The sequence below is a fragment of the Nycticebus coucang genome, chromosome 10 (genome assembly GCF_027406575.1).
Source record: "Nycticebus coucang isolate mNycCou1 chromosome 10, mNycCou1.pri, whole genome shotgun sequence".
In the NCBI taxonomy this organism is placed as follows: Eukaryota; Metazoa; Chordata; class Mammalia; order Primates; family Lorisidae; genus Nycticebus; species Nycticebus coucang.
In genome coordinates, this window is record NC_069789.1 from 99537729 (window position 1) to 99551322 (window position 13594).

At 39.3% G+C, this 13594-nt stretch overlaps 1 protein-coding gene across 1 annotated transcript in view; it reads right to left on the reverse strand.

Moving 5' to 3' along the window:
* SDHC (succinate dehydrogenase complex subunit C) overlaps nt 1-13594 on the reverse strand; it is a 45414-nt gene that overhangs the window by 19626 nt on the left and 12194 nt on the right. Inside the window, exons 3-4 of the mRNA XM_053608229.1 lie at nt 13360-13461; nt 2573-2634 (exon numbers count right to left, since the gene is read on the reverse strand). Of these exons, the coding sequence (XP_053464204.1) occupies nt 2573-2634; nt 13360-13461 (164 nt within the window). The remainder of the gene's footprint in view (nt 1-2572; nt 2635-13359; nt 13462-13594) is intronic.

A 13594-nucleotide genomic window follows, 5' to 3' on the forward strand; every position in this document is an offset into this window, starting at 1 on the left:
CAGCAGGGATTTATATTTACACGCTGTTCAAAGTCATAAGCTCATTTTCCTTTGCCAACAAAGGGCCTAGGGCTATCAACTTGGAATAGAAGTCTTGCTGAATTTATGCTAACAGCTCATTGGAGCTTCTCTTTTAGAAAGCATTCCACCATTCTTAGTTTATATCTGTTCCTCCTGTCGATATATAAAAGCTAGATCGGCGGCGCCTGTGGCTCAGTGAGTAGGGCGCCGGCCCCATATGCCGAGGGTGGCGGGTTCAAACCCAGCCCCAGCCAAACTGCAACAAAAAAAAAAAAAATAGCCGGGCGTTGTGGCAGGCGCCGTAGTCCCAGCTACTCGGGAGGCTAAGGCAAGAGAATCGCGTAAGCCCAAGAGTTAGAGGTTGCTGTGAGCCGTGTGACGCCACGGCACTCTACCCGAGGGCGGTATAGTGAGACTCTGTCTCTACAAAAAAAAAAATAATAATAAATAAATAAATAAATAAAAGCTAGATCACCTTTTTTGGGAGAGAACACAAGTTCCCAGGTATCTCAAGGAAAATGAGGAAGAACAAACTCAGATTTACGTATGCAGCACTCTAATGTCTGATAACCTCTTCTTGTTCCCACTGAATTGAGTAGTCTTTCAGCTAAATTAGTAATCACATAATGCAGAAATATCAGCGTTGAACTACAATACTAGTTAGGTAGTTATTATAATCAGCATGTAGGGGAGCAAAATAAAATGCCCGCAAAGCCTCAAATATGATTACAAACCCAATAGAAATTTAGGACATGAATATGTGAAATGTTATTAACAGAAAAAGAAAATGACATTCATTTTGCATTCAGCAGTTATTTACTGAATTATCTGTTGCATTCTAGCTGCCATACTGAATGATAAAAGTACAGACAGATTTGGCCCTCATGGAACATACAAACCAGTAAGAAAGAATGACAATGAACAAGTAAATTACAACTGTGATTAGTGTTATTACAGAAAAAAATTAAAATGACTTTACAGTGTGCAACTGGAGAACCTAATCTAGTTTTTGTTTTTGGTGGGAGCAGGGGAGCAACATATGCTATAAGGCCAGATAAAGCTAAAAAAGCAAAACTGTGTCTACACAGGCTCAGGCAGGTGGATCTCCAGCATTAGCCAGAGAAAACTTTAAAATCTAGCTGATCATCTTGTCAAGTTCAATCCTACTGTGAAAAAATACACAAATACATAATATCCCAGAAACCTAATTATAATCTATATTCCTTCTAATAAACCTTCATATATAAAAAGGATGTACTACTTACTTAAGACCAGTATATAATTCATACTGCAATTATATTTCATATTCTATAAATGAATAAATAGACATAAGTTGAATAAATAGACTGGGCGGTACATGTGGCTCAGTGGGTAGGGTGCCGGCCCGATATACCAAGGGTGGCAGGCTCGAACCCGGCCCTAGCCAAACTGCAACAAAAAAAATAGCCAGGTGTTGTGGTGGGTGCCTGTAGTCCCAGCTACTCAGGAGGTTGGGACAAGAGAATCACCTAAGCCCAAGAGTTGGAGGTTGCTATGAGTTGTGACACTACGGCACTCTACCGAGGGCCATAAACTAAAACTCTGTCTCTAAAAAAAAAAAAAAAAAGAATAGACTCTGTCTCTACCAAAAACAGAACAAATTAGCCAGGTGCTGTGGTAGGTGCCTATAGTCCCAGCTACTCAGAAAGTTGAGAAGGAAAATTGCTTGAGCCCACAAGTTTGAGGTTGCTGTGAACTATGAACCTCAGGGTAGTAATACTTCATATGATATAAATGAATCAATAGACATTCTGGTCTGTAAACCAAGATTTTGTAAGATTGGTTAGTGAGTTAGTCTTTGGGGGCCTCATCAATTCTTGATGACAAAAATGGGTGCTAAAACTGAGTTTTTCAGCCAGGCGCAGTGGCTCACACTTGTAATCCTAGCACTCTGGTAGGTTGAGGCAGGCATATCACTTGAGCTCAGGAGTTCAAGACCAGCCTGAGCAAGAGTAAGATCCCATTGCTAAAAAATAGCCGGGTGTTCAGCGGGCACCTGTAGTCCCAGCTACTCCAGAGGCTGAGGCAAGAGAATCACTTGAGCCTAAGAGTTTGAGGTTGCTATGAGCTATAATGCCATGACACTCTACCAAAGGCAACAAAGTGAGACTCTGTCTCAAAACAAAACAAAACAAACAAACAAACAAAAAAAAACTGAGTTTTTGGAAGAATAAGGTTAATAACTGATCTTGAACTGTGTGTCATCAATCATCAGCCAAGCAACCCATCTCTATTGCTACATTGCTACCTCTGCTCTCTATAATTTCAATAAATATAATATTAGGAAGTGCTAAGTAATGTATCAAAAATCTGCTAAGAAAAGAACCTGAGCATAGTGGGAATTCATAATTAATTATTAAAGGAATAAATTAACAATAAGCTTAAAGAGATTCATCATTCCCTCTAACCTGAGTTGCTGAACTGTAAAGGAGGCGGTAACAAGAGCCAAAGAAACAGCCAAGTTCTTCAAAGAATTGTGTGTGCACGTGTATAGAAAAACACACATACATACCTGCACTCACAGCAATACCGGTGCCACGATGGCAAATGGACATCGCCATAGGAAGAGACCAACTGCAAAGAAACACATAAAGACAATTTGAAAAGAAAAGATGAAAGCATAGTAAAGAGTCCACTGTAGCAAGGAAAACGGTTCTCACATTCCTATGTTTCTGCTTCCTAATTTGAAAATAAGAAAACTAATTTAAGGTGAAGAGTCCCTCCCTTTTACCAGACTGCATCACTGATAGAACAGAGAACAGAAAACAATTATAACTCAAAACTCCTTTTACAAGAAGAAAAACACTGTTTAAAGATACCAATTAGGCGATTCCCATAGCTCAGTGGGTAGGGTACCAGCCACATGCACCAAGGCTGGTGGGTTCAAATCCGGCCCAGGACAGCTAAAAACAACAATGATAACTGCAACAACAACAATAAAAATAGCCAGGCATTGTGACAGGCGCCTACGTGTAGTTCCAGGCTGAGGCAAGAAAATCACTTAAGCCCAGGAGTTTGAGGCTGCTGTGAGCTGTGGCACCACGGCACTCTACCGAGGGTGAGACTCTGTCTCAAAAAAAAAAAAAAAAAAAAAAGATACCAATTAGGCCAAGTGCTGCAGCTCATGCCTATAATCCTAGCACTCTGAGGCAGGTGGATTGCCTGAGCTCCGGGGCCCAAGATCAGCCTGAGCAAGAGCGAGACCCTATCTCTACCAAAAACAGAAAAAATTAGCCAGGTGCTGTGGTAGGCACCTATAGTCCCAGCTACTCAGGAAGTTAAGGCAGAAAGATCACTTGAGACCACAATTTTGAGGTTGTTATGAACTAAGATGATGCCATGGCACTAAACCCCAGGGCAACAGAGTGAGACTCTGTCTCAAAAAAATAAAATAATAAAATAAAGATACCAATTGTCGGGTGCAGTGGCTCACGCCTGTAATCCCAGCATTCTGGGAGGCCGAGGCAGGCAGATCACCTGAGCTCACAGGTTCAAGACCAGTCTGAGCTAGAGTGAGACCGTTTCTAAAAATAGCCGGGCGTTGTGGTGGGGGCCTATAGTTCCAGCTACTTGGGAGGCTGAGAAAAGAGATTCACTGGAGCCCAAGAGTTTGAGTTTGCTATGAGCTACGAAGCCACAGTACTCTACCAGAGGGTGACAAAGTGAGACTCTGTCTCAAAAAATAAATAAATATTTATATATATAATAAAAATAAAATAAAGATACCAATTAAAGTTGGTACAATTAAGGAAGGACATGGTTCATGCCTACAACCCTTTGGGAGGCCAAGGTGGGAGGACCGCTTGAGACCAGGAGTTCAAGTTCAAGACCACCCTAGGTTAAACCCTAGGCAAGACCCTACCTCCACAAAAATATATATTTTTAATTAGTTGAGTGTGGTGTCTACCTATAGTCCTAGCTACTCAGGAGGCTTTGGCAGAAGGATCACTTTTAAGCCTAAGAGTTTGAGGCTGCAGTAAGCTATGATCACACCACTGCACTCCAGACTAGCAAAAGAGGGAAAATTTGTCTCTTAAGGAAAGAAAAAAGTTGGCACAATTGAAAGTAATCACTAGGGTGGCGCCTATGGCTCAGTGAGCAGGGCGCCGGCCCCATATACAGAAGGTGGTGGGTTCAAACCCAGCCCCAGCCAAACTGCAACAACAAAAAAAAAAAGCCGGGCGTTGTGGCAGGTGCCTGTAGTCCTAGCTACTGGGGAGGCTGAGGCAAGAGAATCACCTAAACCCAGGAGTTGGAGGTTGCTGTGAGCTGTGATGTCATAGCACTCTACCAAGGGTGATAAAGTGAGACTCTGTCTCTAAAAAAAAAGAAAGTAATCACTAGAATACAACTACCTGGGTTCTTCTGTTTCTCTAGACCAGTGGTTCTCAACCTTCCTAATGCCGGCCCTTTAATACAGTTCCTGTGGGTTGCAACCCACAGGTTGAGAACCGCTGCTCTAGACATATGACTAACATGAAAGAAAACCTAGTGAGCTTTATTTACCCATGGTTTTATACATGTATGATAAATGGTGATTCTTAAATATCCCTTACTATATGCTCCAAAATATCCAAATTCGGCATATTTATTCCCTAATAAATTACCAATCCCAAATTTTTACAACCAATTTCCTAGAGTTAGTATATATTTTTTAATCCCCTGTAGTTCTGAGAGGCTTTCTTATCAAATCCCTTTTTAAATCATGAATCCTCAATTTGCCAAAGTGCTTCCATAGAAGGACAACCAACACTGTTATTCTAGATCTAGTTCTCATGCTCAAGAGAGAACTGGTTAGTAAAATGGAAAGAGTAAGTAAGAGTCCTGGGCAGCACCTGTGGCTCAAAGGAGAAGGGCACCGGCCCCATATGCCAGAGGTGGCGGGTTCAAACCCAGCCCCGGCCAAAAACTGCAAAAAAAAAAGAAAAAAAGAAAAGAAAGAATAAGAGTCCTTGGAGAAAGTTAACATTCACCTTGGAATGTTAGCTTAGATAAGGAATGCTAAGCATAATCAGACCACATACTCAAAACTTTATAGAGAAACAGCTTAAGAAAATTAAAAGATCTCATAAGAAATCCTACCTACATAATAAACACAGCAACAGTGAGTAAGAAAGGAGTAATGTCCAAAGAAACCAACAACTGGCTAGGCACCACTAATTAACCCAGATTTAACAAGAGAAATATAAAAGGTAGAAGAAGAGCCACATAACCAAGGAAAAAGAGAGAACAATAGCATAATTTGCTAAGAAAAATCAGGAGACTGAAACCCAGAATGAGCTAAGGCTTGCAAAAATTTTCAAGTACAACAAAAAGCTTTTAAAATTGTATTCTGGGAAAGAAAGCCTACTAACTGGGATGGACAATTTTATGCTAATTGATGACAGAGTGGGAAACAGATTGCGCAACCATTTTATATGTCAAAGAAAATGATTATCAGAATGAAAAAGAGAGAACAAACATGGATCTGAAAGAACCAAAACCCTGAAGAGATGAGGAAATTGTAAAATATCATTTAAAATTCCAAATGCATTTATGGCGCCTAGCCCAGATGAATTAAATCCCATGACTGAAAGAGATAACAGAAGAAACAAACAGTGTTCTGATAATCTTTCGGAAATACTGGGATGGAAAGTGGAGTGATGTCACATGTAATTGTTGAATTTAAATGTTCCTTAAATTTCAAAAATGGTTGAAATAATAGCCTGGTTAGTCTACTACTTTGAAGGTAAAAGGGATTTTATTTTCCAAAAATAACAACTTTATTTCCAGTCCCCATGATCTTCTAGAATCTTGCCATTTAGCCCCTACCCCTGAACCTGGGCAGGACTTCATGACTGACTGCAAAAAACAATGCAGCAGAAGTGATGCTGCATGACTTATGAATTTTCCTTCTTCTCTCATGTTATAAGGAAGCCAAAGTAGCCCATGCAGAGAGATTATGTGGAAAGGCCTATTTAAAGAGAAATAAAGGCCCCTCCAACAACCAGAATCAACCCAAGACATGTTGAGTCAATGGATGTTCAGATTAATTCAGTCCCTAGCCTTTGTGTTTTTCAGCTTAGGCCCCAGATATTATGGAGCAGAAACTGTCCTGGCTCTTCCATGTTCAAACATTAGAGGACAGTATACAAAGTCAAGATTATTCTAATTCACTTACAGAAAAGATAATCACTGGGAGCCAACATGCTATCACTGTGGGAAAAAATTTTCTCAGGAAATACAGAGATCCTTTTGAACAAAGTTTATATCTTATTTATCTTTGCATTTTCAACTCCTAAAAGAGTGCCCAGCATACCATAAGCAATAAAAAAAAAAAAAAACTACCAATGTGAACTTTATTAATTTTATTTCCTGGGCGGCACCTGTGGCTCAAGGAGTAGGGCACCGGTCCCATATGCCAGAGGTGGTGGGTTCAAACCCAGCCCCGGCCAAAAAAAAAAATTTTATTTCCTTTTTTGACTTTTATAGTAGAATGTTAGTCAAAGGAAAGCTAGAGACACTAAATAAATGAATTTCAGGAAGTGATCTAACAATTGTGCTGCAAGCAATACCATGAAAAAAGTAAAAGAATTTCTCCAGACAAGATTACAAATGACCAACAGGCACATGAAAAGATGTTTAACAACCCTAATCTTTTACTTCTAGACCTCTTCCAAAAAACTCTAAAAGTTGGTAATAGAAAATGTGATTTCAGATAGCTCATATATCTTTCCCTAACGTGTCACTCTGAAAACAGCCCTATGTTCCCTGTTGTTTCTTTTTTCCCCACAAGTATATCTGGAGTTATGTAACTAGAAAAGCAAACGGAATAGAGAAAGGCTCACCTCACCAGCCTACTACCATTCTTTATACCACCTGTGAAAAAAAGGCTAAGGCTTTAAAAATAGATTCAGAACAATTTGGAAAGTTCTTCATCATTGAAATTCTCTCTTAAAAAGAAGTTTTGACATGAAGTAGCCAAAATTGAGATCACTTATTAGCCTCCTTCTGTTTTAGTAGAATATCTAGTTTCTACAATCAGGATTATTCCTGGAATCTGGCTTAAAAAAAAAAACTGAAGGGTTGTGGTATTTGTGGAGGTGGTTAAAAAATGGCCAGCCTCCCTGGCAAGAACCCAAGTAAAGAGAGTAGCAGAGCTCAAGATGTTTTGCTGAGTTAGCTTCACCCTCCCCCAAAAAAGCCGATCCATGGGGACTTTTCTTTAAAGACACCAGCAAAAACAGATACCAGGGCGGTGCCTGTAGCTCAGAGGGTAGGGCGCTGGCCCGATATGCCGGAGGTTGCGGGTTCAAACCCAGCCCTTGCCAATAAAAAAAAAAGAAAAACAGATACCAATGCCACCTCTGAAGACAAGATAAACAAATGTATGCCTATGTATATGTATATGCTTACATACATAACATGTGGGGGAAGTGAAATTAAGCAAGCACATGTGTGCACGCATGTGATTGCACACGTGCGCACAAATAGGCACGCACACACACACACCCCCTACCTCTATCCAATTGAGAGGGCCTAAAAGCAATGAGCACATCTAGCACCCAGATATTGATTTCACAGGAGTTATCAAATCTGGGATCATTTAACCATCAAAATAAAAATTAATAGTATAACCCTTTGGGCAAAATAAGAATCCTTGAGTCCATACTGGTAAAGAAAGTAAACTTTACCCTATCATAATAAATAAATCGAGAAAAATCATCGAGTCAGAAAAATTACATTTGGCAACCATCATAGTGATAACTGATTTAGGCTGAATGCAGTGGCTCATCCCTATAATCCTACCACTCTCGAGAGGCTGAGATTAGAGGACTGCTTAAGCTCAGGAGTTTAAGACCAGTGTGAGCAAGAGACCCTATCTCTACTAAAAACAGAAAAAATTAGCCTGGCGATGGGCATGCGCCTGTAGTTCCAGCTACTTGGGAGGCTGAGCTAGGAGGATGGCTTAAGCCTAGAAGTTTAAGGTTGCTGTGAGCAAGGCTAATGAGAAGGCATTCTAGCTTGGAGCAAGAGAATGAGACTCTGTCTTATTAAAAAAAATATATATATATATGTAATTACTATCAATAGACGTTAGTAAGTAAACATCTAATGACAAATAGAATATTTAGAGTTTCAAAGTTTCTTTCCACAAAATATATATTAATTAATAAATACAACATCCTTATTCAGTAACTTTACAGTAGAGAAACCTAGCAGACAAATCTCAACCAGTGATAAAAGTTAACATCACCAGTAATGGGATAAATCATCACCATGTGCCTCCAGATACAGTGTACTGGGAAGAGTACGGTATCACTTCAGGGGTATTCTTGCCAAAAATGAATAAATCACAAGAAAACATCAGATAAACCCAAACTGAGAAACATTCTGAAAATGTCAATTGTCATAAAAGATAAGGAAAAACTAAAAAACTATTTCTTACTGAGGAGATTAAAGACACATGGCTAATAGATGTAATACATAATCTTAGGTTTGATCTTAGGACATTAATGGGAAAACTGGCAAATCTGTAATGGAATCTGAAATTTAGACGGTAACAATCTGGATCACTGTTAAATGTCTAATTGTGATCGTTTTATTGCAAGAAGTGTCTTTCAATTGTGGTAACACATACTCAAGTATGAAGGAATTGTGGTAAGCAGAATAATGGCCCTCCTAAAGATGTCCACATTCTTACCCCTAGAACCTGTGAATATGTTACCTTTTATGGCAAAGGGAAATTAACATTGCTAATAAGCTGACCTTAAAATAAAAAGACTACCCTACAATACTCAGATGTGCCCAATATAATCCCAAGGGTCTTTAAAAGTAAAAGAGGCTGGCAGACAAAGGAAGTCAAAGAAGAAATGTTGTAGAAGCAGAGTCAACGTGATGTGATAGATAAGAACTTGATCCACCATTGCTAGTTCTGAAGCTGGAAGGAGGAGGTCACAAACCAAGGATTTCAAGTGACCTCTAAAAGCTGGAAACAGCAAGAAAATGGATTCTTCTCTAAAGCCTCCAGAAGGAAACACAGTCGTGCCAATACCTTGATTTTAGTCCAGGTAGATGTGTGTCAGACTTCTGACCTATAGGTCAGAACTATAAGGTAATAAATCTGTGTTGTTTTAAATCGCTAAGTTTGCAGTAATTTCTTACAGCAGCAAATAGAAAACTAATATAAATAGTCGTGCCTGGTGGAGGGCGCCTTGTAGTATCAGCTATTTGGGAGACTGAGGCAAGAGAATCACTTAAGCCCAAGAGTTGGAGGTTGCTGTGTGTGACACTATGGCATTCTACCAAGGATGATATAGTGAGACTCTGTCTCAAAAAAAAAAAGAAATAGAAAAAAAAAAAAGTCATGCCTGGAAGGGGAATATTGCTGTAACAAAATACTGATACCCAAAAATGTCAAGTGGTTTTGGAACTGGGCAGTGAGAAGAGATTGAAAGAATTTTTAGGACCATGATTAAAAAATAAATAAAATCTAGATTGCCTTGGAAAAAACGTTAGCAGAAATATGGATGTTGTACTAATGAGGATGTGGTGAAACTGGAACCCTCATCTAGTAGGGATGTAAAATGGTATAGCCACTTTGGAAAGTGTCCTAGCAGTTCCTCAAAATGTTATATATATATATATATATATATATAGAGAGAGAGAGAGAGAGAGAGAGAAAGAGAGAGAGAGATATTCTAGGTATATACCAAAGAGAAACAAGACACGTATCCACACAAAAATTCATACACAAATGGTCACAGGAACATTATTCATAATAGCCAAAAAGTGGAAACAGCTCAAATGTCCATCAATTGATGAATGAGTAAATAAAATGCGGTATGTCCATACAATAGAATATTATTCAGCCATAAAAAGGAATCAAGTACTGATACATGCTAGAACATGGATGAATTTATAAAAACATTATGCTAGCTGGGTGTGGTGGCTCATGCCTGTAATTCCAGCACTTTGGGAGACCAGGGCAGAAAGATTGCTTGAGGCAGGCATTTGAGACTAGCCTGGGCAACACAGCAAGATGCCATCTCTACAAATAAAACAAAACTAGGCAGACATGGGGGCACATGGCTGGAGTCCCAGTTACTCAAGAGACTGAGGCAGGATTGTTTGAGCTCAGGAATTCCAAGTTATACTAAGCTATGATCACGCTACTGTACTCTAGTATGGGAAACGGAGGGGAGGAGAGGGGAGGGGAGGGGAGGGGAGGGGAGGGAAGGGAAGGGAAGGGAAGGGAATCAAAACCAAAAACATTATACTAAGCAAAGAACCACATAATGTACAACTCTATTTATGTGAAATGTTCAGAATAGACAAGTTTAAAGATAAAAAGTAAACAAGTGAATGTCTAGAGCAGGGGTGGGTGGTGGACAGAGGATTGGTGGTGATAACTTAGAGGTATACAGTTTCTTTTGGGCGTGATGAAAATATTCTAAAATTGATTGTGGTAATGATTACACATTCTGGATATACTAAATGCCACTGAATTGTACACTTTATATGTGTGACTTGTATGGCACATAAATTATATCTCAAAAAGTTATTAAAAATATGGATGTTAATTCATAGAAAGAGCTACAAAAGAAATGAGAAATACGTTATTAAAAACTTGAAGAAAGGGGACCTTGATATATAAGGGCAAAAAGTTTAACAGAATTATGTCCTGTAGTAATGTGGAAAATAGAATTTACTCAAAGTGCAACCTAGTTTCTTCTTGTGGCTTATAGTAAAATGCAAAAGCAAAGAGATAGAGGGAAAAATTTTAACAAAAACTTTTTTTTTATTAAATTTTTTTTTTTAATTCCAGCTTGCTTGTTCATTCTTCGTTTGAAGTACTTTTTTTTGTTGTTGTTCGTTTGTTTGTTCATTTTCTTTCTTCTTTTTTTAGATGTTCTTCCTCTGGCGATGCTCTGTCCCCTTGCCTCCCCAGTAGCGGGGATTACAGATGCCCACCACAACGTCTGGCTGTTTTTGATGTTAGTAGAGACCGGGTCTTACTCTGGCTCACTGCTGTTTATACACGTCTCAAACCTCTGAGCTCAGGCAATCCACCCGCCTCGGCCTCCCACAGCGCTGGGACTACAGGCATGAGCCATCACGCCCGGCCACAAAAACTTTTTTTAAAAAATCAGGACTTAATGATTTGAGGGCTGGATTTCTCCCTAGTCAAAAATCTTACCCCACCTGCATTCTAGATGGACTAAAAGCCACTTTAATCGCCAAAAAAAAAAAAAAGATTTAAGGAACTCTTCTGCCTTTTCAGATTGCAAAAAAAACTAAAATTAAGACATTTACTGCCAAAAGAGAAAAAGCCAAGTGTGTGGCCATACAACCTTTTGTTAATACCTCAGAAATATCAAAGGTTAGAATATTCAGTTGCATAAGCTCTTTGAGGAGATTAAGCATGTTACTAATAGAGCCCCTAACCATCTCAGCAGAAACCAAAAATAGAGACAGCCATTACTTAGGAAAGATCTCTAGGGGAGTCTTTTGTCTAATAGAGCAAATCCCCATGACAAACATAGGAACCCCACAGATTCTTCAGAATGTAATAGCAACAGAAGAACTGCCAGCATGGAATAAAAGTTAACAGAGAAGATAAAAAGAAGGCCTTTTGACCCTAAAATTCTATAGATAAGAAACAGGCTGTTAAAACTACTCAGCTGCAAAAGCAAGGGCCATTTTCATGAACAAGGAAAGATGGAGGGTAAAGCTATAAGCCCAGAGGGAAGAGCCAATAGCTCCAAGCGATTATTATCAGGCCCTGAAAGTGAATGGCATTTACAAGGCTGGATTTCAAATTTGTTTGGACTCAGAGACTCCTTTTTTCCTTCCATTTTTCTCACTTTCTCTTTCGTTCCTTCCTTTAATATTTTTTTGAAACAGTCTTGCTCTGTTGCCCTGGGTAGCATGCCATGGCATCATCATGTTCACAACAATCTCAAACTCTTAGACTTGAGCAATACTCTTGTTTCAGCCTCCCCAGTAGCTGGAACAACAGGCACCAGCCACAACGTTTGGCTAGTTTTTCTATTTTCAGGGTCTTCCTCCTGCTCAAGCTGGTCTCTTAGCTCCTGAGCTCAAGCAATCCACCCACCTAGGCCTCCTAGAGTGCTAGGATTATAGGCATGAGCCACCTGTGCCTGGCCCATTTTCTCACTTTTTGAATAGGAATGTCCACAACTGTTATCCTACATCTGTGCCACCACTGTACTTTGGAAGTAGATACATGTGTGGAGTTTCATAAATGAGAAAATTTGCCCCAGGTGGGATTTTACCCAAAGCCTCACTGATTTAGATGGTTAGATTTAGATGAAATCTTAAGACTGTGAACTAATACTGTAATTGGCTAAAACTCTGGGGGCCACTGGGATGGGGTGAATGTATTTAGCATGAAATAGGCATGATCTTTGAAGGCTAGAAGGTAGATTATGGTAGGCAAACTAATGCTCCCTGCCAAGGATATCCATGTCTTAATCCCCACAACCAATGAATGTGTTACCTCTATCACAAAAGGAACTTTGTACACATGATTAAATTAAGGGCCCTAAATTGGTATTGATTATCCTGGATTACTCGGACAGGTCCAAATGTTATCAAAGGATCCTTGAAAGTAGAAGAGGTTGGCAGAAGAAGTCAGCGCGATAACAAAGTGAAGACTCTGCTGTTACTTGCTTTGATGATAGGAAAAGAAGGTCACAAGCTAAAGAATATGGGTGGCCTCTAGAAGCTAGAAAAGGAACCTCTGGAAAAAGAATGCAGTCCCCTGTAAACATCCTAATTTTAGCCTGAAACATGTGTTACACTTCTCCCCTACAGAATGGTAAGACAATAAATTTGTGTTATTTTAAGCCACTAAGTTTGTGAAAATTTGTTATAGCATCAGTAGAAAATTAATGTAGCAGTAATGGAACATCATCTCTAAAACTTATTCTTAAATCATTCGGACACATTAACTGCTGGGAATCTGCATAAAGATACATGGAACTCTATGCTATTTCTGCAACTTCTATGTAAATTTGAAATAGTTTCAATTTTTTAAAAATTAACTACATTTTGGCTTAGCAGAATTTTCCAAATGATAGTTTTACAGAAGAGATAACCCTTCTAAGGACAGAATTTAATCATCTCCAAACAATCCAGCCCTGAGATAACCCTTCTAGTAGCTCCCTCTACCCTGAAGGGGTCACTTCATCTACACAGCTGTACTTACAGTTGAGTAAAAGTGAGAGAAATAGTAGGCAGATGTCCAGAACTTTCACTCACTACCTCTAGATTCTCTGGCTCCAGAACCCTTACCTGTAGATAGTGACATGAGGAGATACAGGACGGTTTGAACTTGTGTTCTTATTCCAGAACCGCTCCATCTCTTCTTTGGCTGTGGTTCCCAAAGGGACAGCACTAAGAAAAACAAACAAACAAACAAAAAAAAAAAACCAAAAAGTTTTGAAAGAATTAAAAATAAGCTTGGTTTCCCATTTCACATAACAAAAAGTTTTCTTAAAATGGACTGGACAAACCCACTGTACTAGGC